Source organism: Elephas maximus, chromosome 20 (genome assembly GCF_024166365.1).
Source record: "Elephas maximus indicus isolate mEleMax1 chromosome 20, mEleMax1 primary haplotype, whole genome shotgun sequence".
Classification (NCBI taxonomy): Eukaryota; Metazoa; Chordata; class Mammalia; order Proboscidea; family Elephantidae; genus Elephas; species Elephas maximus.
The window spans coordinates 34,872,351-34,892,793 of NC_064838.1; the positions used below are offsets into that span (position 1 = coordinate 34,872,351).

Below are 20,443 nucleotides of genomic sequence, written 5' to 3' on the forward strand. Positions count from 1 at the left end.
GGGGCAGGGCAGGGGCGGGAACAGCCGACTGCCTGCCGGGAACCAAAACGAAAGCACTCCAGCTGGGACTGGGACGGGAGTCAGGACATCCAGGAGAGGGAGTGCGCAAGCTTTCCAGGGCTAGACCCCGGGGCTGGGGACAGATTCCGGCCCCTGCTGCCCACTGCCCAGGGCTGAGTGGGGGCAAGGGAGAGGGAGTCTGCCCCCCCCTTGGGGGGGCAGGACAGGGCCTCTGGCCGGGGTGCGTCAGCACCTGGAAGATGCCCGTGCCCTGGTTCCTGCTGTCCTTGGCACTGGGCCGCAGCCCTGGGGTCCTCCCTCTGGAGAGGCTTGTAGGGCCTCAGAACACCGCCCACTGCTCTCCGGTGAGTCTGGGGGCCTTGGGAGACTTGAAGGAGGCTCAGGGTTCAGCCTGCGGCCCATCACGGCCATGTAGCCTGGCTCGTGTCATTGCCGCCACCGCCAGAACCGCCCTGGCTGGTCTGTCTGGTGCTGGAAGGGGAAGTGAAGAATGGAGAGAGGTCTGTATTCTGGAAGGGACTTAGAGTTGGGGGCCCTAAAAAGAGGTGGGCAGAGGTCTCAGGCAGGGAAAGGTGATTGGATTTGGGGACATAAACTGATTCTCCTATTCCTCCCTCCTAGGGCCTCTCCTGTCACCTCTGGGGTGAGTATCCCTACTTTTAGAGAGAAAAGAACTTCTCAGGTTGGCATAAGGAGGGGAGCTGTCTCATACCCACACCCTCACTACCTCTCTGGCCCAGGAAGAGCCCAAAGTTCCTTGGCCCTCTGGGGGTGTCAGGAACAGAACCCCAGGTTCTGAACAGCTTCAGCTTCCACCCCGCCCTTCCTGTACAGATGGTGACGTGCTCTGTCTGCCCGGGACCATCGAGCCCCCTCCAGGCCCTGTGCTGGTGCCTACTAGCCTGCAGACAGAGCTGGTGCTGAGGTGCTACCATGAGACTGACTGTGACCTCTGCGTGCGTGTGGACGTCCACTTGGCTGTGCATGGTGAGCAAGTCTGTGTCTGTGTGTGTGCACACGGGAGCATGTCTGGGGTAGGCATGAGGACCAGGGGATTTATCGGGCAGTGTTGGCCATCCTCAGTGGTCTTCTAGAAGTCACTGGCCTAAGGACCCTCCTCCCCCACCCCCGCACCCGCCACCGGCCAGCCTGGTCTGTCTGTCCATCCCTCAGGCCCCAGGCCTGCCTCTGCGTCCCAAAGTCAACCCAGAGCAGGGGCCCTGGCTGGAGCCTTACTTTTGGGTCCTTCCAGGGCACTGGGAGAAGCCTGAAGATGAGGAATTGTTTAGAGGAGCATCTGACCCAGAGCCTAGAGAGCCTGGCAATGGTGAGAAGAACTTGGCTGGCCCAATTGCCTCTTGCCAGGGCCCTGCCCATGGCTGCTGGGCCTGACCGAACACTTGCCCTGTTGCTCACAGCTTCTCTGCAGTCCCAAGTCGTACTCTCCTTCCAGGCCTACCCTACTGCCCGCTGCGTCCTGCTGGAGGTGCAAGTGCCTGCCTCCCTCGTGCCGTCTGGTCAGTCTGTGGTATGTGGAGTGGTAACAGCAAAGATAATAACCACCTTCTAAATGAGAAACCTAGAAAGCGCTTTCACATGCATTAGCTCTTTCAGTCCTAACTCTGATATGTGACTATGAGTGAGCCCTTTCAATCCTTTGTACCTCAGTTTTCCTGTCTGTAAAGTGGAGGTAAGAATCGTCCTACCTCATATGTCTGTGGTGGGAATTAAATGAGTTGCTACACATAAAGCACCTGGTATAATGCCCAGTGCTGAAGGGCCTCAGTGAATTTAAATTTTTCTTTCCTTTGTAATCCTCAAAATCACTCTCATTATTATCCCCATTTTCCAGGTAAAGAAACTGAGGCTTAGAGGGGGGAGGTCTGTGGGCTGGGTCTACTTCTCTGGACTCCTGGACTAATGCTCTGCCCCCCACACTACTTATGCACCATGTATGCACCCTGATACAGGGTGTTGAGGCTTCTCCCTGCCTGGGGGCAAAATGTGGTTTGAAGATCTGCCTCCACTGAGGCCAAATCACTTAAACCCTTTGACTTCCTCTCCTTCCTGGAAAACTGGAGAATGGGAGAGTACTTATGGGAGGGGTGCCCCACATTTGTGTTGGGGTATGTGTCACGTTAGCTTTGGCCAGGTGATCTGAGAGCAGGGGTGAGAACAGGGGCCCCAATAGTCAGGGCCCTTATCCCTGCCCTGCTGACACCCCTCCTGAGAGTGTTTGCTTTAGAATTGAGGACCCTTGAAGAGAATGTTAATGGTAGAATTTCCGGCTGTACAGTATAAATATAGTCCAGGTGGGTGGGTGAGTGGGTGGGCAGAGGGGTCCATGCAGAGGGGCCATTGCCATTGGCCTGGGTCCTGAGCCCCACACCACCAGCCTTCCCCCTACCCCTCTCCTCACAGGGCTCTGTAGTGTTTGACTGCTTCGAGGCTGCCCTGGGGGGTGAGGTGCAAATATGGTCCTACACTCAGCCCAGATACCAGAAGGAAGTCAACCTTACACAGAAGCTGCCTGGTAAGTGGCCCCAGAGCCTCGAGCCCCCACGTCCTGGCCTCCCTAATCTATTTCCCCTCTGGGCACTTCCCTTCTGCTTTCACCCTCCTCCGAGTCCTATCCACTCTCAGACAGGTGTCTAAGCTTACCTCCTCCCCAGAGTCATTCCCTCCTGCCTTCTCTCCCCAGGTGACATGGCTTTCTAGCCCCTGAGGAAGGTGCGCGGGGCACTGGACAGGCGTGGGTGGTATTTATAGGGCAAGGAACCCTTCCCTGCCCTCCATGGATTGGATCTTCTCCCTCCTTTCCTTGGCCCTCAACCCCATTAGAGGCTTTTCTGTGATCTCTCCCCAGACTGCAGGGGGCTTGAAGTCCGGGACAGCATCCAGAGCTGCTGGGGTAGGGGCTAGGGCCAGCCGGGCTGTTGCGGGGGGCGGGGGGAGGGGAAGGGTCAGGGTCTGGAGCATGAGGGACCCTTGGAATTGGCTCCAGATCTGGGCTGCTTCATCCCAGAAGCTGGTGAAGCATATTTCTTCATCAGACATGACCTATAGTAACTCCTGTCTGTGCCTGGTATTGGGAATATAAAGATGAATCTGTTACTCCTTATAACATATATTTATTAGTAATAGGGACATCTAAAGAGTCCCTGAGTGGTACAAATGGCTAATGTGCTTGGCTGCTAACTGAAAGGTTGGAGGTTCAAGTCTACCCAGAGGCACCTTGGAAGACAGGCATGGCAACTGAAGTATCAACCATTGAAAACCTTATGGAGCACAGTTCTATTCTGACACACATGGGGTCGCCATGAGTTGAAGTTAACTCGACAGCAACTGGTCTTTTTTAGGGACATCTAGAGGCCAGTAGGAAACCCTGGTGGTGTAGTGGTTAAGTGCCACAGCTGCTAACCAAAGGGTCAGCAGTTCAAATCTACCAGGAGCTCTTTGGAAACTCTATGGGGCAGTTCTACTCTGCCCTATAGCGTCACTATGAGTCGGAATTGACTCGATGGCAGCAGGTTTGCTTTTGGCAGAGGCCCATAGCATTGTCAGCATTATGGTTCTGCTCACCCTCCACACATTAAAAATAAAAATAATATTAAACGATAAATTAAGGGCTAAGAAAGTCAAGGTTTTGATGGTTTTTCCCATTATCATTATTTGGATTTTGTTTTTGTTCATTTTTGTTTTGTTTTTCCTTTTTTTATTGTGGTATAACTTATAGTAAAGTGTGTAAAGTGCACTAATTTAAATGTCCAGCTTGATTAATTTCACATATGTATACACTACCACCCGAGTTCTTCTGGCTCCTGAAATTTAAACGTGGCTTGCCTCTTTGGTAATCCACTAAAGCCTACTCAGCACCAGAGCTTTGGGGATATAGAGACACCTCACGCATTTCATTTCTTCACTCACTCCGTAGACATGGATTCAACATATGTTTATTGAGTAATTGCTATGTGTAAGACGTAGCTCTAGGCACTGGAGATAAATGAATAAACAAAACTGACAAAAATTCCTGCCCTCATGGAGCTGACGTTCTAGCGGGAAGTCAGGACAGAGGTGAGGGAGGACACAATAAATACATGGAGATGTAAAATATACCATCAGTTGGGTGGTGATATGTGCTGTGGAGAAAATGAGGGAGGAGAGATAAGGTGGTTGGGGTTTGCAAGGGGCCAGAGATGGCCTCACTATAGTGAGCAGGGACCTGAAGGAGATGAGGAAGGAGCCATGTGGGTATCTGAGAGGAGAGGGTTCAATGCAGAGGGTATAGCCAGTGCAAAGGGCCTGAGGCAGGAGTGTCTGGTATGTTTAAATAATAGTAAGGAGGCCAGTATGTCTGCAGCAGAGTAGTTAAGGACAAGGACTAGGAGATAAAGTTAGTGAGGTCATGGCAGCCAGATTGTGTAGGACCTTGAGGGCCATTGTAAGGATTCTGGCTTTAACTGGGAGTAATATGCGGAGCCATCAGAGGCTTCTGAACAGTGGAGGAGGATCCTTCTGGCTGCACAGAGAGAACAATTGTCCCAAGATCACATTCTGGGGCCTCTACGGGCACAGCCCTGGGCCAGCTGCTGGGAAAAAGTCTGGTTTAAGATGGGGTCACAGGCTCTACCCTCCAGGAGTTTCTCAGTCTAAGGGGTTTGGAGGAAACACCACAGGGTCTGTAGTGGGTATGGCCAAGGCTTGGATGTGCAGAACTAGTGAAGAAAGTTTGAGCTGCCCTCTCTGTCTTTGTCTCTCCCAGCAGCCCTACCCTGGCTCAACTTGTCTGCAGACGGTGACAACTTGCGCCTGGTGCTGGATGTCTCTGAGGGCCAACGCTTCGGCCTCTCCCTGTACTGGGACCAGGTCCAGGGCCCCCCAAAACCCAGGTGGCAAAGAAACATGGTGAGCCCCTGCCAAGACCATTCCCACTCTAGGCCAATGCTAAGGATGCAAGTGCATTATCAAAGGGGACCTTTGAAGAGGACAAGAGACCCATGCCCAAAGTAAGGGAACACTGGTAGGGGGATTTCAGATACCAGGTGACAAGCAGTAGGAAATCACCACTCTGCCTGCCTGGGGTCCTCAGCTTAGGCCTTCAGCCCTCTTCCTTCTCCTTAACTTCTCCAACTTCCCTCCTACTTGTCCCACAGACTGGGCCACAGAACTTTACCTTGAACCACACAGAACTGGTTCCCTGCCTCTGCATTCAGGTAAGATCGGAGCCCAGCTGGGTCCAGGGAAAGGGGAGTTGGTGAGGGTGGTGGCCCCCACCTTCCTGGTCTCACCATCCTCCACACTTCTCATAAAGGTGGAAACCTCGGCCTCCTGGAGTGGCTGGCCCTTCTTTGACCCCTCTTTTCCCTCACCTCCTGCCTGTTAACAGCTCAGAATGCCCTCCCTGACTTTCCATCCACAGGATTCCTACTTATAAAATTTACGGCCCCACTCAGATGTCATCTCCTCCTTGAAGCCTTCTCCTAGTCCCCCAGTTTCTTCTTTGTGTCCCCCTGGAAGGTAGAGCACGTGCTTTGGATTCAGACTGGTTTGAATCCTGACTTTCACCATTTGCTAGCTGTGTGACCTTGGGCAAATCGCTTCACCTCCCTGAGCCTGTTTCTTATCTGTAAAATAGAATAACAGTACGGCCTGTTACAAGGAAGCATGCCACACCTAGGCTTGTATATGTTGGCTCTTTCCTCTCTCTTCAATCAGTTGCACATTTACTTGGTCATCAGGTGCCAATCATTTGACTTCTGACATTAATATCTCTCATTCTCTTCACTCTTTTCTCCATCTCAGGCTAGTTTGGGCCTCTGCCATCTCTCTTCTAGACTATTTCAATAACCTCTGGCCCTACCTCCCTTCCCAACCATTCCCTGACCATCTGGGCTTCATACTCTGCCCTCAATTGAACCTTTTCCATTATACCTTCCCCATGATTCCCCTTTAACTCAAATTTGTTACATCCAAATGGAGCTACTTACTAGGCTACACTCACCCCTGTTCCCACTACTTGAAATGCCCTTACCTCTTCTCCACACAGCCAGATCCTCCCAGCTCTAATGTCACCTGTCTCCCAAAGCTTGCCCCCAACTGCCTGGCTTCCCCTTGTGCTTATTCTGTTCTTCCTCATCCATTTATTCCTTCCTTTCTTATTTGGGCAACTTGTCTCATTTCTTCCTGCACACAACAGATGCTCAATAAATATTTCTGGACTTAGATTGACTTATTATATATGTGTTTTTATCCTTACTAGAACTGTGAATTCCTTGAAAGCAAAGAAATCACATCTAATTCAAATTTAGCAATTTCCCCCAGAGCCCAGCACAGTGCCTGGCACACCAAAAAACACAAAACCAAACCCGTTGCTGTGGAGTCAATTCTGACTCATAGCGACCCTATAGGACAGAGTAGAACTGCCCCATAGGGTTTCCAAGGAGCACCTGGTAGATTCAAATTGCCAACCTTTTGTTTAGCAGCCGTAGCACTTAACCACTACACCACCAGGTTTCTGCTTGGCACACAGTGAGTGCTAAGTAAGTGTTTGATGAATGAATAAATGAATGAATCCCTACTGCCTAGCACAGTGATAGGACACATAGGAGATGCTCATGAAATGTTTGCTGTGACTTAAATGTCCTCGTTGCCAAGCACAGTGTCTATCCCATAGTAAGTCCTCCCTTACTTAAAGGTTTGCTGAATAAATTAATATATCATCTCTAGTGCTTAGCACAGGGCTAAGCACATAATAGGTGCTCTTAAAAAGTCTATTGAAAGAATAAATGAATGTGTCCTCAGCACCTAGCACAGTGCCTGGCTCATAGATGTTCACAAAGTGGTTGTGGAATGAGTTATTGAATGTCCCTGGAGCCTAGCATAATGCTAAGACACATAGTAGGTACTCATTAAAAGTGTACTGAATGAAGATGTTGCCAGTGCCTGGCATAGATGCTTATTAAGGGTTTGTTGGAGGAATAAATGTGTGCACCTCTAGGGCCTTCAAAGGGCTAAAAGACCAGGCAAGTCCTCGTGAAATGTCGGCTGAATGAATGTGTCCCTAGTGCCTGGCACATGGTAGATGCCCACGGAGGGTAGGCTAAGTGGAAATGGCCTGAGGGGAACTCTGTTTCCTTTCCAGATGTGGCCCCTGGAGCCTGACTCCATCAGGACGAACCTCTGCCCCTTCCGGGAGGGTGAGAAAACGCGGGCCTGGAGCCCGGGGTCGGGGCGGTGTGGGCGGACTGGTGTCCAGCACAGTGACCCACGCCCTCTCTCCGCAGACCCCCGCGCGCACCGGAACCTGTGGCGTGCCACCCGCCTGCGGCTGCTGTCCCCGCTGGCCTGGCAGATGGACGCTCCGTGCGCGCTGCCTGCTGAGGCAGCGCTGTGTTGGCGGGCGCCAGGCGGAGGCCCCTGCCAGCCGCTGGTCCCACCGCTGCCCCGGGAGAACGTCACTGTGAACGTGAGCCGGGCTGCCAGCGGCGCCCAGGTGGGGGCAGGAAAGGAGGCCTAGAGACCCTTCTTCCTAACCCCACCCATCCCTCCCTCTTTCCGCAGAAGGCTCTCGAGTTCCCGTTGCTGAAGGGCCACCCCAACCTCTGTGTCCAGGTGAGAAGCGGGTGCCAGAGCACCGGGCAGGGGTGGATCCCGCGGCATCCCCTAGACAAGTCAATGTCCTTTGGAGGGCCCCTGGACCAAGTGGTTACAGGCTTCCTCTTTGCGAGTTCCACCGTTCACTTTAGCAGTGTATGCGACCCTGGGCAAGTCACTTCACCTCTGTGTGGATCCTCTTCTGTTCGGTGGGGGTGATAATAGTAACTACTTCATAGAATGGTTGTGAGGATTAAATAAGAGAAATGCTTCTGCTTTGGGACTGGCACAGACTAAAAGCTTAGTAAATGTTAGCTGCTTTTATTACTAATATCCTATTCCTCCACCTGTAGAATGGGTTGCTCTGTAACTTCAAAGGATGATTATAAAGATATTCATTTATTCAACAAATATTTAATGAGCATTTACTATGAGCCAGGCACTAATATGGTATAGGAGCTGGGGATCAGTGAACAAAACCAATAACTGTTATCATCCTTATGAAGCTTATGTTGTAAGAGAAAGACAGACAATAGGCATAATAAGTAAGTCAATTATACAGTTTGTTGTAAAATGTTGTCTAAGTGAATTACAACAGCATATTGTGTAAAATTGTATATAAGATACCATGGGAAAAAGTGGGGGAAGGATAAGAGAGGACTGGGGTTGTAATTTTAAGTGAGGTGATCAGGTGAGGCCTCTTTGAGAAGTTGGTCAGGTGAGAAGTGAATGTGTAAGGTACTTCGTAGGACTTAGGAACAGAAAGCCCTGTAGCACAGATGATCTCACAAGGCTGAGCTGAGATGGGTGTAGTGACTTTCCTAACCACCTAGCCTTCAACCCAGATCTGCCTAAGGTCAGGTCCAGAGCACAGACTCCCCAGCCCAACAAACCTCCTATTGTCTTCTCTTCTGGTCCTTCTGGCTTGCGCCCTTGATTTCCCCAGTGCCCCTAACCCTGGCCCCCTTTCGAGCAGGTGAGCAGCTGGGAGAAGCTGCAGCTGGAAGAGTGCTTGTGGGCTGGTGAGTGGGGCCTGGGGTAGGCTGGGGCAGACCATTGCTATAGGGTTGAATCCTGGAGGTGCTGGCTCCTGGAAGTAAAGGTCAGGGCATGGGTGGGATGGATAAGCGGCAGATCTCTGCCAGGCTGAGTCCCACTCAAACTGGCCTCTCACCCCTTCCAGACTCCCTGGGGCCCCTCAGGGATGACATGCTGCTGGTGGAGACACGAGGTCCCCAGGACAACAGATCACTCTGTGCCTTGGAACCCAGTGGCTGCACCCCACTTTCCAGCAAGGCCTCCACGGTGAGGGCGGGGGACCCTCTTCCACAGACCTCCACCTTCATCTTGAACATGGCCTCAAATGTTCACTCTACCCCATTTCGCCCTGCTCCATGTCAGGCCCTGTGCTGGTTTCTGGGGAGGTGGGGGTGACTCAGACCTGGACCCTGCCCTCAGTGATCTCCTCAGAGTGCCACTCCTAGGTAACAGCCTCCTCCCTTGGCTTGGCAGAGGGCAGCTCGCCTTGGAGAGCAGCTACTAGGGGACCTGCAGTCAGGCCGGTGTGAGCAGGTGAGTAGGCAGCAACAGGCCTAAAATTCCGTCCTTGCCTCTCCCTGCACCTAGCAGAGCAGAGGGCACCAGGGAAACTCTCACTCTTCCTAAGCCTCCTTCCTGTCCTTCTGCGCATCCACCCACCATCTGTTTGTGTCCAGCCCAGGGGAGGTTAAGAGTAGGGTAAGTATAATTCCTGCCCTCAAGGAGCTCACTGGCAGCTACTGTTGTTGTGTGCTGTCTAGTCGATTCTGATTCATAGTTGACCCCATGTGACAGTGTAGAGCTGCCACAGAGGATTTTCTAGGCTGTAATCTTTTTTTTTAGCTGATTAACGTATTTATTATCTTAATTTTTACATATGCATAAAAGTGTACACTTTAAATAAGTTCTGTTTATTGTATGTAGTCTTTATTGCTGTAATCTTTATGGAAGCAGATCGTCAGGTCTTTCTTCCACAGAGCCACTGAGTGGGTTCCAGCCATCAACCTTTTGGTTAGCAGCTGAGTGCTGAAGCACTGCGCCACCAGGGCTCCTTCAGTAGAAACCAGTAAACACATCATCACACCCACATGTACTAAGTGGTGGGTTCCAGGGAAAGGTTCAAGGAAGGGTGGGCCAGGCTGGACAGGGAAGAAGGCACATTCCAGGCAGTAAGGTAAAGTATGAGCAAAGGCACAGCAGTTGTGTGCAGAGAAATAAGCATAGCTGCGGCTGGGAACTGAGGGATCAGGCAGACCAGATCTTGGTGGGTGTTGAACCCCAAGCTGGGGAGTTTGTACTTGGTTTTATGTCTTACAGCTGTGGAATGACGACCTGGGAGTGCTCTGGGCCTGCCCCATGGATAAGTGTGAGTATTCTAAGAGCCGCCCTTCCTCTCTATAACAGGACCTTGAACTTTGGCAGGGACCATCCCTGGGGGCAGCACATGTAATGGCCTTGTCCTTCCTTGGGCTCTACCAGAGAGACACTCTTCCATCATTCAAAAAACATGGATGAGAGCTTGCAGGGATCCAAGGATCATCCAAAAGATACAATCCCTGTCCCCACTCCAGTCCTTAGAAGGCTAGAGAAACATTAGCCAGACCATCACTTACATTAAGTGTGAGCTATTGAAGCACTATCAAGTGAAAGTGTCCAAGGCTGTGAAGGCCGATAATGGAAACTGACCAAGGTGGGCGAGGGGCTCCGGGAAAAGTTTGAGCTGAGCTCTGCAGGCTAAGTGAAGAGGGTGGAGATACATTTTTGTGAAGTCTGTGCTTTTTTGAGGAACTCCAAGGAGATGAGTGTGGCTGGAGAGTCTTGGGCAGACCCTTGTCATGAGATGAGGATGCAGGGCCTTGGAGGTGAGTGTAGGGAATCTGGATTTTATATTAAGCGCAGCAGGAGCTTGCTGAAGGGCTTTGATAATGAGATGGCTGCAGCCAAATTTATATTTTTAAAAGATCTCTGGGGTTGCTACGTGATGCATGGATTGAGGGCAAAACATACAGGGCAGGGACACCAGTTTGGAGGCCTTTGCAGCAGTGAGGTGAAGGGCCCAGACACTCTAGGCTTAAGGGACAGTTGAAGTAGTATCAGCTAACATTTGAGCACTTACTGTGCCAGGCACTGTGTTAAATAATAGATTTAGCCCCCACAGCCCTATGAAGTAGGCTCTACACTTATCCCAGTTTTACAGAGGTGCAGACTGAAGACAGACAGCGAAGTCGGTTATCCAAGGTCACCCAAGTAGATGCATCTACATTCATATCCTAGCTCTGCCACTTCTGTGAGGTAGACTTTGGACAAGTCATTTCATTTCTCTGAGCCTCAGATGTTCTTCTCAGTGAAGTGGGACTGAAGTGTAAGGTCTCTAACTACCCTGGCTTCTCCTTTGGGTTTATCAGACATCCACAAACGCTGGGCCCTGGTGTGGCTGGCCTGCCTACTCTTTACCGCTGTGCTGCTTCTCCTTTTCCTTCTCAAAAAGGACCACGTGAAAGGTGAGCGCCCCCTCACCCCATGAGCAAGACCAGAGTGGGCTTGGGAGTTCTGGAGAGGCGGTGGCTGAGCTCACCGACTGCCTCTGCCCCCCTTCCCTACCAGAGTGGCTGCGGCTCCTGAAGGAAGACGTCCGTTGGGGGGGTGAGTGTGAGCAAGCGCCGGGCAGGGGGCCGCCCCGAGCGGGCTGGGCCTCGGGCCATCTCACCTCTTTCCTTCCCCTGTGCTCTCTTTCGCAGCGGCCGCCAGGGTCCGCCGGGTTCTGCTCCTCTACTCCGCCGACGACGCAAGCTTTGAGCGCATAGCAGGTGTCCTAGCGTCGGCGCTGTGCCAGCTGCCACTGCGTGTGGCCGTGGACCTGTGGAGCCGTCGGGAACTGAGCGCGCTGGGGCCCCTGGCTTGGTTCCATGCGCAGCGGCGCCAGACCCTGCAGGAGGGTGGCGTGGTGGTCCTGCTCTTCTCGCCCGGGGCCGTGGCGCTGTGTCACGAGTGGCTACAGGATGGGGCGTCTGTGCCCGGGGCGGATGCCCCGCACGACGCCTTCGCTGCCTCGCTCAGCTGCGTGCTGCCCGACTTCTTGCAGGGCCGGGCGCCCGGCCGCTACGTCGGAGCCTGCTTCGACAGGCTGCTCCTCCCGGACGCCGTGCCTGCCCTTTTCCGCACCGTCCCCGTCTTCTCCCTGCCCACACAACTGCCCGACTTCTTAGAAGCCTTGCAGGGGCCTGGTGCCCCACGGCCGGAGCGGCTCAGGGAGAGGGCAGAGCACGTGTCCCGGGCCCTGCAGCCCGCCCTGGACTGCTGCTTCCCGCCCCAGGGGGCCCCAGGGCCGGAATGTAGGACGGGACCTAAGGCGGGGGACGCGACTTGAATAAAGGCAAACGCTATTTTTCTATCCGTGGCTCCCACGTGCGTCTCAGCTTCGGTGCAGCCAGGACGGCCAGCCGCGTCCGCTACCCTCGGCCCTTTAAAGGCCAGGACAGGTGCAGCCCGGCGCTGCCTCTGGTTGGCTAGGGTGGGGTGACGCAACGGCACATGGCCAGCCGCCGTTGGCTGGGGCGTCAGCTCCGCCCCGCGGACTGCGGCGCTGGCGGAGGTTGCACGTTTTACGGAGGCCGCGGCAGTGGCTGCATTGGGGAGGCTGAAGCTGTCGGCGCCCGCGGGCTGGGGCGGTGTCTTTTCATCCACCGCGGTCTATGCGGGTCTGGAACTTCCCCTGCTGGCCCTTGGGCTGTACCTTTACCTCCATCCAGGCCCCGAACCTGAGCCCGGCTCCCCATATCCGGATCCGGGCTCCTCCCCCCTCCCCCACAGCCGGTTCCGGACTCCTCCCACAAGACCGCCCATCCGGCCTCCTCCCCTAATACTCGGAATCTGACTTCTTCTCCCTGACACTGCTGATACGGCCCCTAATAACCCATATTCGGACCCAAAACCATGCGCCGACTCCTTGCTCCCTAATGCCAAGGACCCAGGCCACCTCCCCCACGGTAACGTAGAAAACTTATTTCCCTCCTGAGATTGCAGATTAGGCTTCTTTCCCCTACTCCCCGGGCCATACCTCATTCTCGCCCCTTTTAATAACGCTTACCTGGGCTTCCAGTCCCACGGCACGTTAGAACAGACCATTTTCTTTCTCGGCTGGGTCCTAGCTCTGCCATTAAACCTTTTCCACGCCCTCTATGCACAGGTTCCCCAACCTGGGAAAAGATGGCTCCGCGGCCCCTGAGGGGTCTGGTCCCAGCCCTGTTTGGGAGCCTGAGCCTCTTCCTCAGCCTTCCAGGACCCGTCTGGCCCCAACCGTCTCCGCCTCCTCAGGCTTCTCCCCCGCCTGAGCCCCATCCATGTCATATCTGCCGGGGGCTGGTCGACAGTTTCAATAAGGTGGGTGCGCCAGCAGCGTCTTGGGAGGGGGGTCCAGCTTCTACAGCACAGCAATTGAGAGTGAGGAGCTCTGGGATGCAAACCTGCATGGACTCAAGTCCCAGCTTGGCTGCTTACTGGCTGTAGGTTGCCTTTCTGTGCCTGTGTTCTTTTGGCCAGTAAAATAGTGATAATAAAAAGTGTGAAGTGAAGGTCTACAATGTACCAGGCACTGTATTTCGCTATTACTAATTTTCTCTGTCTTCAGGGCCTGGAGAGGACCACCCGGGACAACTTTGGAGGTGGAAACACCGCATGGGAGGAAGAGAAGTTGTCCAAATACAGAGATAGGTAAGGGGCTGCTGAGGGGGCAGGGAGAGTTGTCCACCCCGCCTCCCAATTTCTGCTCTTGGATAGGGACTCTTGGGGAGCGCTCACTCATCCAACAAATATTTACTGAACATCTCTAATACAGCAGTGAGCAAGGTGAACAAAGTCCCATCTTCATGGAGCTTACATATGTGTAGAAGAGACAGCGAATAAGTAAATAAATAATGTTTATCAGGTGAGGAACGGTCAAGCAGGGTAAGGGGCTGCAGGACTATGGGGAGGTGTAGTGTTTTAGCTAAAGTGTTCAAAGGAGGACCTCTCTCAGATGTGTGACATTTGAACAGAGGCCTGAAGTGAAGAAGCAAGCTATGTGGCAGTCAGGCAGGGGATTTGGACAGAGGGTAGGACTGAGCTTGGCGTATTTGAGGAGTGGCTAGAACGGAGTGAGCAAAAGGGAGAGTGGTAGAAGATGAAGGCAGAGGCCCAAGGCCAGGTCAAGTTGGCCTCGAAGGCTACAGAAGACAGTGTAGATTTTTCTGAGCGTAGTAGGAAGCCAATGGAGGGTTTTGAGCAAGGGAATGATGTGGTCTTACATATATCTTTAAACAAGCTGTACAGGCCCAGGGTGGAGGAAGAAGGAGACCAGTTGTGAGGCTAATCCATAGCCTAGGCACAAAAGCAGCATAGACTAGTGTGGATGTGGTGAGAAGGGATCAAATTTCGGGTATATTTTGCAAGTAGGACCAATAGGACTTGATGAAGGATTCATTGTGGAATATGAGAGAGAAAGTAGAATAAAAGATTCTACTAGGTTTTGGACCTGAACTGCTGGGTGAATAGGGGGGCTCTTTCCTGAGATGGGTAAGGCAGGGGAAGGAAAGGGGTAGGGGAGTGTCAGGACATCTCTTTGAACATGCTGAGTTGAGATGTCTGAATGGAATTAGATTTAGGAATCTGGAGTTCAGAAGAGAAGTGGGAACTGGAGATACAGATTTGGGTGTCATCAGCAAATAGTACTTGAAGCCTTCGGGCAGGATGAGATTATGTAGAGAAAGTATTGAGAAGAGGCCTGAGCCCTAGGCCCTCCAGCTTTTAGAAGTCAAGTTGAGGAGAAGGAGTTAGCAAAGAGTTAGAGTTACACAGACCTGGTTGCCAGTTCTGACCCACTAGCTTTCTGACCTAGGGCAGGCCACCTAACCTCTCTGAGCCTCAGCTTCTTCACCTGTAAAATGGGGATGTTAATGTATGCTTTGTCTTTATTATAGGATTCTGGTAAGGATTAAACCGTGTCACCCACTAGAAATGAAAGATTCTGTTGTTCTGTGACATTAGTCATTTTTCCGTCCCTCGATAAGCCTCAGTTTCCTCATTTGGGAATGAGGGGATTGGCCAGAATAACCCTAAGAGGACCTCCAGCTCTATCACAGCTAGTATTTGTTTTTGTTTTTTTTAAATCACTTCTCTCCTGTATCCTAAGCACTGTGTCAAACCCTTAAATATGTGATATAGTACATGATATATATGTATTTAATTGTAGAAAAATACACATAAAATTTACAATTAGTCACATTTAGCACATTCACAATGTTGTGCAACCATCATTACTATATATTCTAGAATATTTTCATCACGCCAGAAGGCAACCCTTATTAAGCAGTCACTCCCCAGTCCCCTGTTCCCCCAGCCTCTGGTAACCTCGAATCTGTTTCCTGTCTTTATGGATTTGCAGACTCTGGCATTTAATATAAGTGGAACCATGCTTTGTATGGTCTTTTGTGTCTGGCTTCTTTCACTCAGAATACTGTTTTTAAGGTTTATTCACATGGTAGCATGTATCAGAATTTCATTCCTTTTTAAGGTGAATTGTATTTCTTTGTGTGGATATATCACATTTTGTTTATCTATTCATCAGCTGACAGACAGTTAAGTTGGTTCCTTTTGTCTATTGTGAACAGTGTTGTTGTGAACATTCATGTACAGGTTTTTGTTTGAATGCCTGTTTTTAATCACTTTGGGTATATACCCTGGAATGGAATTGCTGGGTCATGTGGTAACTATGTTTAACTTTTCGAGGAACTGCCCAACTTTTCTACAGCAGCGGCACCATTTTACATTCCCACCCACAGTGCACGAGGGTTCCAGTTTCTCCACATGTTCACCAGCACTAGTTACATGATGTATTTTTAATCACATCTATCCAGCAAGGGTATTAATAGTCCATTATACAGATGTGGGGAACTTAAGCATTTGTAACAAACCTGCAGGGGAGGTATTGTTGTCCCCCTTTTACAGATGAGAAAACAGAGGTTCAGAGAGGGTATATGACTTGCCCAAGGTCATACAACTAGATTCAAACCCAGGTCTGTCTGATCCCTAAGACCAGTACTCCTTTTGTTAGACCCCATAGCCTCTTTGGGATCATCATGGGCACAAGGAAGAGTCGGGGAGGAGGCCTGAGGAGGGTGGCGGGAGGGATGGAGCATGGCTCCCACCACTTTGCTCTGTTTGGTCAGCGAGACCCGCCTGGTAGAAGTGCTGGAGGGTGTGTGCAGCAAGTCGGACTTTGAGTGTCACCGCCTTCTGGAGCTGAGTGAGGAGCTGGTGGAGACCTGGTGGTTTCACAAGTGAGTGGTGTGGAGGCCCTTCCCTGGAGGGAGGCACAGGCAGGACTGGGTGGTAAGGCTTTGGCTTGGCCAGGGGATAGGGGGGTTGCATACTGGGGGCCATGCCCTGGTTTGGCTTCTTTTTCCAAACCCAGATCTGCTGATGACTTTTTTGGGGAACCCAAGCTTCTACTCTGAGCCTCTGTTTATCCCCCTGCCACATGAAAAAGGGCATTGGTCAGGTGGTCTTAAGGGTTTGTGTCCAAGATGGGTTGTATCACAGATTCCTGGGAGGCTGGTGGCCAGGGTGGGGTAGGGATGGGGGGTGGTGGGGATAGGAGTCCTGATGCTGTCTCCCCACCACCCCTGCCTCAGGCAGCAGGAAGCCCCGGACCTCTTCCAGTGGCTCTGCTCAGATTCCCTGAAGCTCTGCTGCCCCTCAGGCACCTTCGGGCCCTCCTGCCTTCGTGAGTTTCTCAGGTCCCTCTTGCTGATGGGAGGGGACTGCTGAGGCTCTCCCTGGCCCCCCTTAGTGGGCTGTGTGATCTTAGGCTGCGTAGATAGCCTCTCTAGACTCAGTTCTTAGCTCTCACCTGCCTCAGATCGCCTGCAAATCAATGAGGGAATGCTTGGAAAACAGGCACAGACTGCACTGAGTCAGATGCAGCTGTGGTTATCATCATTTACTAGGGAAATGCTGGTCCCCCAGCACCTCATTTCCAATGCCTGGGTTGACCAGGCCCTATCCCCTGGCTACCTTACTACGGACGGGCAGGTGCTGCCCCGAAGCCCCCACTGTCTCCACCCATCCCCACACAGTCCTGAGGCAGGAGCTAACTTACTACTGACTCTTTTGAAGAAAATCTGTCCTGAAGCTGCAGATAAAGAGTTAACTACAAAGATGATCAATTCCGTCTCTATTTAAAACAAAATAAAACCTACTTTTGCCATGATAGGGGATTGGTTAAGTAAATTTCAAACAGTGTATGGCAAAATATGTCATCGTTAAAATTAAGTTTCTTCTCCAAAGATGTTTAACAATATGGGGAAAGTCGTCTCTGCATCCAAAATGGTATATAACCTCTCACCCAGTTTGGTGTCTGCCCACAGCTTGTCCTGGGGGTGCTGAGAAGCCCTGCAGTGGCTACGGGAAGTGTGAAGGGGAAGGCACCCGAGGGGGCAGCGGGCGTTGCGACTGCCAAGCCGGCTATGGGGGTGAGGCCTGTGGCCAATGTGGCCTCGGCTACTTTGAGGCAGAGCGGAACACCAGCCATCTGGTATGTTCGGGTAGGTAGCCAAAGGGGTGTGGTGCTGGGCAGGGGCAGGTGTGGTGCAGGCTTGCCCCTCCTCATACTGCCCCCATTCCACCCAGCTTGTTTTGGCCCCTGTGCCCGCTGCTCCGGACCTGAGGAATCAAACTGTTTGCAGTGCAGAAAGGGCTGGGCCCTGCATCATCTGAAGTGTGTAGGTAAGTGGGGCCCTGTCCTGGGACTGGGGAGGATAGCCCCCTAGAGGCCTAGGCTTGGTCCACATTCCCTTAACACACATGTCCCTGGGCTAGACCAACACCAGCCCCATCTTCATGGAGAGCTCAGCCTGAGTGGGAAGGCAGAAAAGTGGCCAGGCACTTACAGTACAGACTGATCTGTGTACAGTGAGAGATGTGCCTGGTCCAGCTTAGCTGGGGCTCCTGGGGGAATCAGGAAAGACTTCCGGGAGGAGGTGTCACTTGGGCCAAGTCTTGGAAGTTGAGGAGGGGTTGGCTAGGGGAATGCGGATACTGAACTTGGGGTCAGGAAACCTAGGTTCAAGACTTGGTTTTGTCCACTTGTGTAGACAAGGGTAAAAGGCTAAGCTGCTGTAACAAAAAGATTCCCCAAAGATTGTGGCTTAAAAAATATAGAGGTTTATTTTTTCTCATATCACAGTCACAGAGTGAGTGGTCTAGGCTGGCAGGAAAGCTCTGCTTGCCACGATCCTTCACAGACCCAGGGTGCACCTCTCTTACTGCTCAGTCATACCCTTGAGGGGGGTGTTTGAGGCTGGGTCCCAGGTACTTCATGTTCCATGTTCCAGCCCTCAGGAACATGGAGGAGTCAGCCCATTGCTTTAAGGCGAAGCAAAAACTGGGACACATCACTTCTGTTTACATTCTGATAGCCAGAACCTAGTCCACCAGGGCCACCCTTAGCTGCAAGGCAGGTTAGAAAGGTAGTCTCCACCTGGGCAGCCCTGAGACCAGCTGCAATGCTGTTCTGTGTTGGTGGACAGCTTGCTGTCTCTGCCACACTACCTAACCCTGGGCAAGTCCATTCCCTGCCTTCCTTGGCCTCAGTTTCCCTGCCAGTAACATAAGGATTGAAATCTGCCCCTCTCCTCGCCCCCCGTCCACCTCTCTGCAGACATCGATGAGTGTGGCACAGAACGAGCCAGCTGTGGAGCCGACCAGTTCTGCGTGAACACAGAGGGCTCCTATGAGTGCCGAGGTCAGTGTCTATTCTGCAGAGGGGGTGTGGAGAAAGTAGGAGGACCTCCTCCATGCCTGTACCCCTGAACTTCTGCCTCCTCAGGCTCCAGAGCCCCCCTGGGCCTCCTCTTTGAGAGCACTGCTCCCCTGGGCTTAGGGGTGGCTCACCCTCTTCTTTCCTGTCCCCCTCAGACTGTGCCAAGGCCTGCCTGGGCTGCATGGGGGCAGGCCCTGGCCGCTGTAAGAAGTGCAGCCCTGGCTACCAGCAGGTGGGCTCCAAGTGTCTCGGTGAGTCTCCTGCTGCCGGCAGCCTTCCCCACTGTGGATTGGGAGGAGGCTGGAAAATGGGCACGGAGGGGCCGAAGTGGGGCAGGCAGAAGGCAAGTCAGGACTGAGATGGAGTCAGGGTGCTTAGGAGTTTGACCCCATCTCCCCCTCCCTCGAGACGTGGATGAGTGCGAGACAGAGGTGTGTCCAGGAGCTAACAAGCAGTGCGAGAACACCGAGGGTGGATACCGCTGCATCTGTGCCGAGGGCTACAAACAGATGGAAGGCATCTGCGTGAAGGAGCAGATCCCAGGTGAGCCCATCCTGCTCTCCAGAGACCTCCCAGGAGGGAGAGCCTCATCAAGGGGGAGGGCTTGCAAACCCCTTCTCCAGGTAGCTACAGCTCCTGCCCCAACCCTATGGTGAAGACCCAGACTCCAGCTGATCTCTAGGCTGGATTTAGTGTGCTCGTATCCCAGGGAAGAAAGAGCATTGGACTTGGCATCAATCCCTCTACCTCCCAAGCCTGTTTCCTCATCTGTTAGTGGGACCAGTCTCTGCCTTGGTCCTCCTGCCCGCTGAGAGCTGCTATAGGCAGTGAGAACTGGTGGAAATGATGATAATGGCTACTACTTCCATACCTCTTCTTATGTGTCAGGTACTGTCCCAGGTACTTTACATGTGTTGATTTATTTAATCCCTCAAACAACCCAGTGCAGTAGGTGTTAATCTCATCCCCATTTTACATCTGAGGAAGCTAAGACACAGAGAGGTGAAGCAGCTTGCCCAGGGCCACATAGTGACAGGCTGCAGAGCTGGGGTTCAAATCCAGCTGTGCCCTGAGTCACCCACCATATGGCCCGGGGCAAACCCCTTCACCTCTCTGAGCCTGTTTCCCATTGACTGAGGCAGGGATAGTAACTGCCCCTTGTAGAGTTGTTCAGAGCAATAAATGGTGTGTGTGCCTGGTATGCTCATGGCAGCAGTGAAGGTCAGGTGTGTGGGAATGCCAGGAACAGGTAGGAGTGACAGGCAGCGGCTCTTGTTTCTCTGCAGAGTCAGCGGGCTTCTTCTCAGAGATGACAGAGGACGAACTGGTGGTGCTGCAGCAGATGTTCTTTGGTGTCATCATCTGCGCGCTGGCCACGCTGGCTGCCAAGGGCGACCTGGTCTTCACTGCCATCTTCATCGGGGCTGTGGCTGCCATGACTGGCTACTGGTTGTCTGAGCGCAGTGACCGCGTGCTGGAGGGCTTCATCAAGGGCAGATAATCCCTGCTGCCACCTGCAGGATCTTTCCGCCTGGGCTGCCCCCACGGGTCGGGCCTCTTTGCTACCTGGACACTACTGGTTGCTTCGTTTATTTTTCCGAGTGGGTTAGCACCCCCTGCCCACCTTATGGGGCAGCCTAGACACCCAGGCCTGAGCAGACGAGGCCCCTGGGATGAAAAAGCAGCCTGAGGGTGGGTGCTGTGAGATCTTGGCCTGCAGGACTGGGCAGGCTTCACATTGCATGTGAATTTTTTAAAAGAAGTTTCTCCTTATGGTGGCTGCTAGTGAGCTTTGGCCCCTGCCCAGGTTGGGGGGTGGGGTCTAGGCAGGGGTGGGGTCATCGCAGCCCCTTCAGCCCGCTGCATGCTGCCAGCTCGTGTTCCCATTTACCCTCCCCTCAGGCACTGATTTATTTATTCATCTCAGGAAATAAAGGTATTGGAAAATGGAGAAGTTTTGGCCTTACTACCTGCCCCCTCACCCCTCCACACACA

General features: G+C 52.6%; 2 protein-coding genes across 23 annotated transcripts; both read left to right on the top strand.

Moving 5' to 3' along the window:
- Positions 1–42: 42 nt before the first annotated feature.
- Positions 43–12,043, top strand: IL17RC (interleukin 17 receptor C). 21 transcript variants are annotated; one of them, XM_049862341.1, is made up of 20 exons: positions 44–521; positions 643–664; positions 856–1,008; positions 1,274–1,348; positions 1,440–1,549; positions 2,443–2,554; positions 2,888–2,932; positions 4,784–4,926; positions 5,175–5,234; positions 7,163–7,217; positions 7,305–7,486; positions 7,585–7,632; positions 8,591–8,636; positions 8,798–8,919; positions 9,127–9,186; positions 9,970–10,018; positions 10,422–10,514; positions 11,058–11,153; positions 11,257–11,295; positions 11,391–12,043. In XM_049862341.1, the coding sequence occupies exons 1-20, from the start codon at positions 261–263 to the stop codon at positions 12,017–12,019; spliced, it is 2,400 nt and encodes a 799-aa protein (XP_049718298.1). In that variant the 5' UTR covers positions 44–260; the 3' UTR covers positions 12,020–12,043. The 21 variants fall into 21 exon arrangements, with proteins under 21 accessions (XP_049718308.1, XP_049718298.1, XP_049718299.1 ...); XM_049862339.1 differs by having other exon boundaries at positions 45–521; positions 7,582–7,632; XM_049862340.1 differs by having other exon boundaries at positions 45–521; positions 4,787–4,926; positions 7,582–7,632.
- Positions 12,044–12,131: 88 nt separating this feature from the next.
- Positions 12,132–20,412, top strand: CRELD1 (cysteine rich with EGF like domains 1). Of its 2 annotated transcripts, none has more exons than XM_049862364.1 (11): positions 12,132–12,350; positions 12,839–13,032; positions 13,280–13,362; positions 15,855–15,965; positions 16,320–16,411; positions 17,055–17,231; positions 17,317–17,412; positions 18,347–18,430; positions 18,604–18,699; positions 18,857–18,991; positions 19,735–20,412. In XM_049862364.1, exons 2-11 carry the CDS (start codon positions 12,859–12,861, stop codon positions 19,947–19,949), a joined length of 1,263 nt encoding a protein of 420 aa, XP_049718321.1. In that variant the 5' UTR covers positions 12,132–12,350; positions 12,839–12,858; the 3' UTR covers positions 19,950–20,412. The 2 variants fall into 2 exon arrangements, with proteins under 2 accessions (XP_049718321.1, XP_049718320.1); XM_049862363.1 differs by lacking the exon at positions 12,132–12,350 and adding an exon at positions 12,358–12,638.
- Positions 20,413–20,443: the final 31 nt, after the last annotated feature.

Excerpts from the sequence above, each read along its gene's own strand:
- IL17RC (XM_049862339.1), top strand. The coding sequence starts at position 261 with ATGCCCGTGCCCTGGTTCCTGCTGTCCTTGGCACTGGGCCGCAGCCCT. Across the intron at positions 522-642 it reads GAAGTGAAGAATGGAGAGAG|GGCCTCTCCTGTCACCTCTG; the intron begins GTCTGTATTCTG and ends CCTCCCTCCTAG. Across the intron at positions 10,019-10,421 it reads GGCCTGCCCCATGGATAAGT|TCTGTGCTTTTTTGAGGAAC; the intron begins GTGAGTATTCTA and ends ATTTTTGTGAAG.
- CRELD1 (XM_049862364.1), top strand. The coding sequence starts at position 12,859 with ATGGCTCCGCGGCCCCTGAGGGGTCTGGTCCCAGCCCTGTTTGGGAGC. Across the intron at positions 13,363-15,854 it reads TTGTCCAAATACAGAGATAG|CGAGACCCGCCTGGTAGAAG; the intron begins GTAAGGGGCTGC and ends CTGTTTGGTCAG. Across the intron at positions 18,700-18,856 it reads GGTGGGCTCCAAGTGTCTCG|ACGTGGATGAGTGCGAGACA; the intron begins GTGAGTCTCCTG and ends CCCTCCCTCGAG.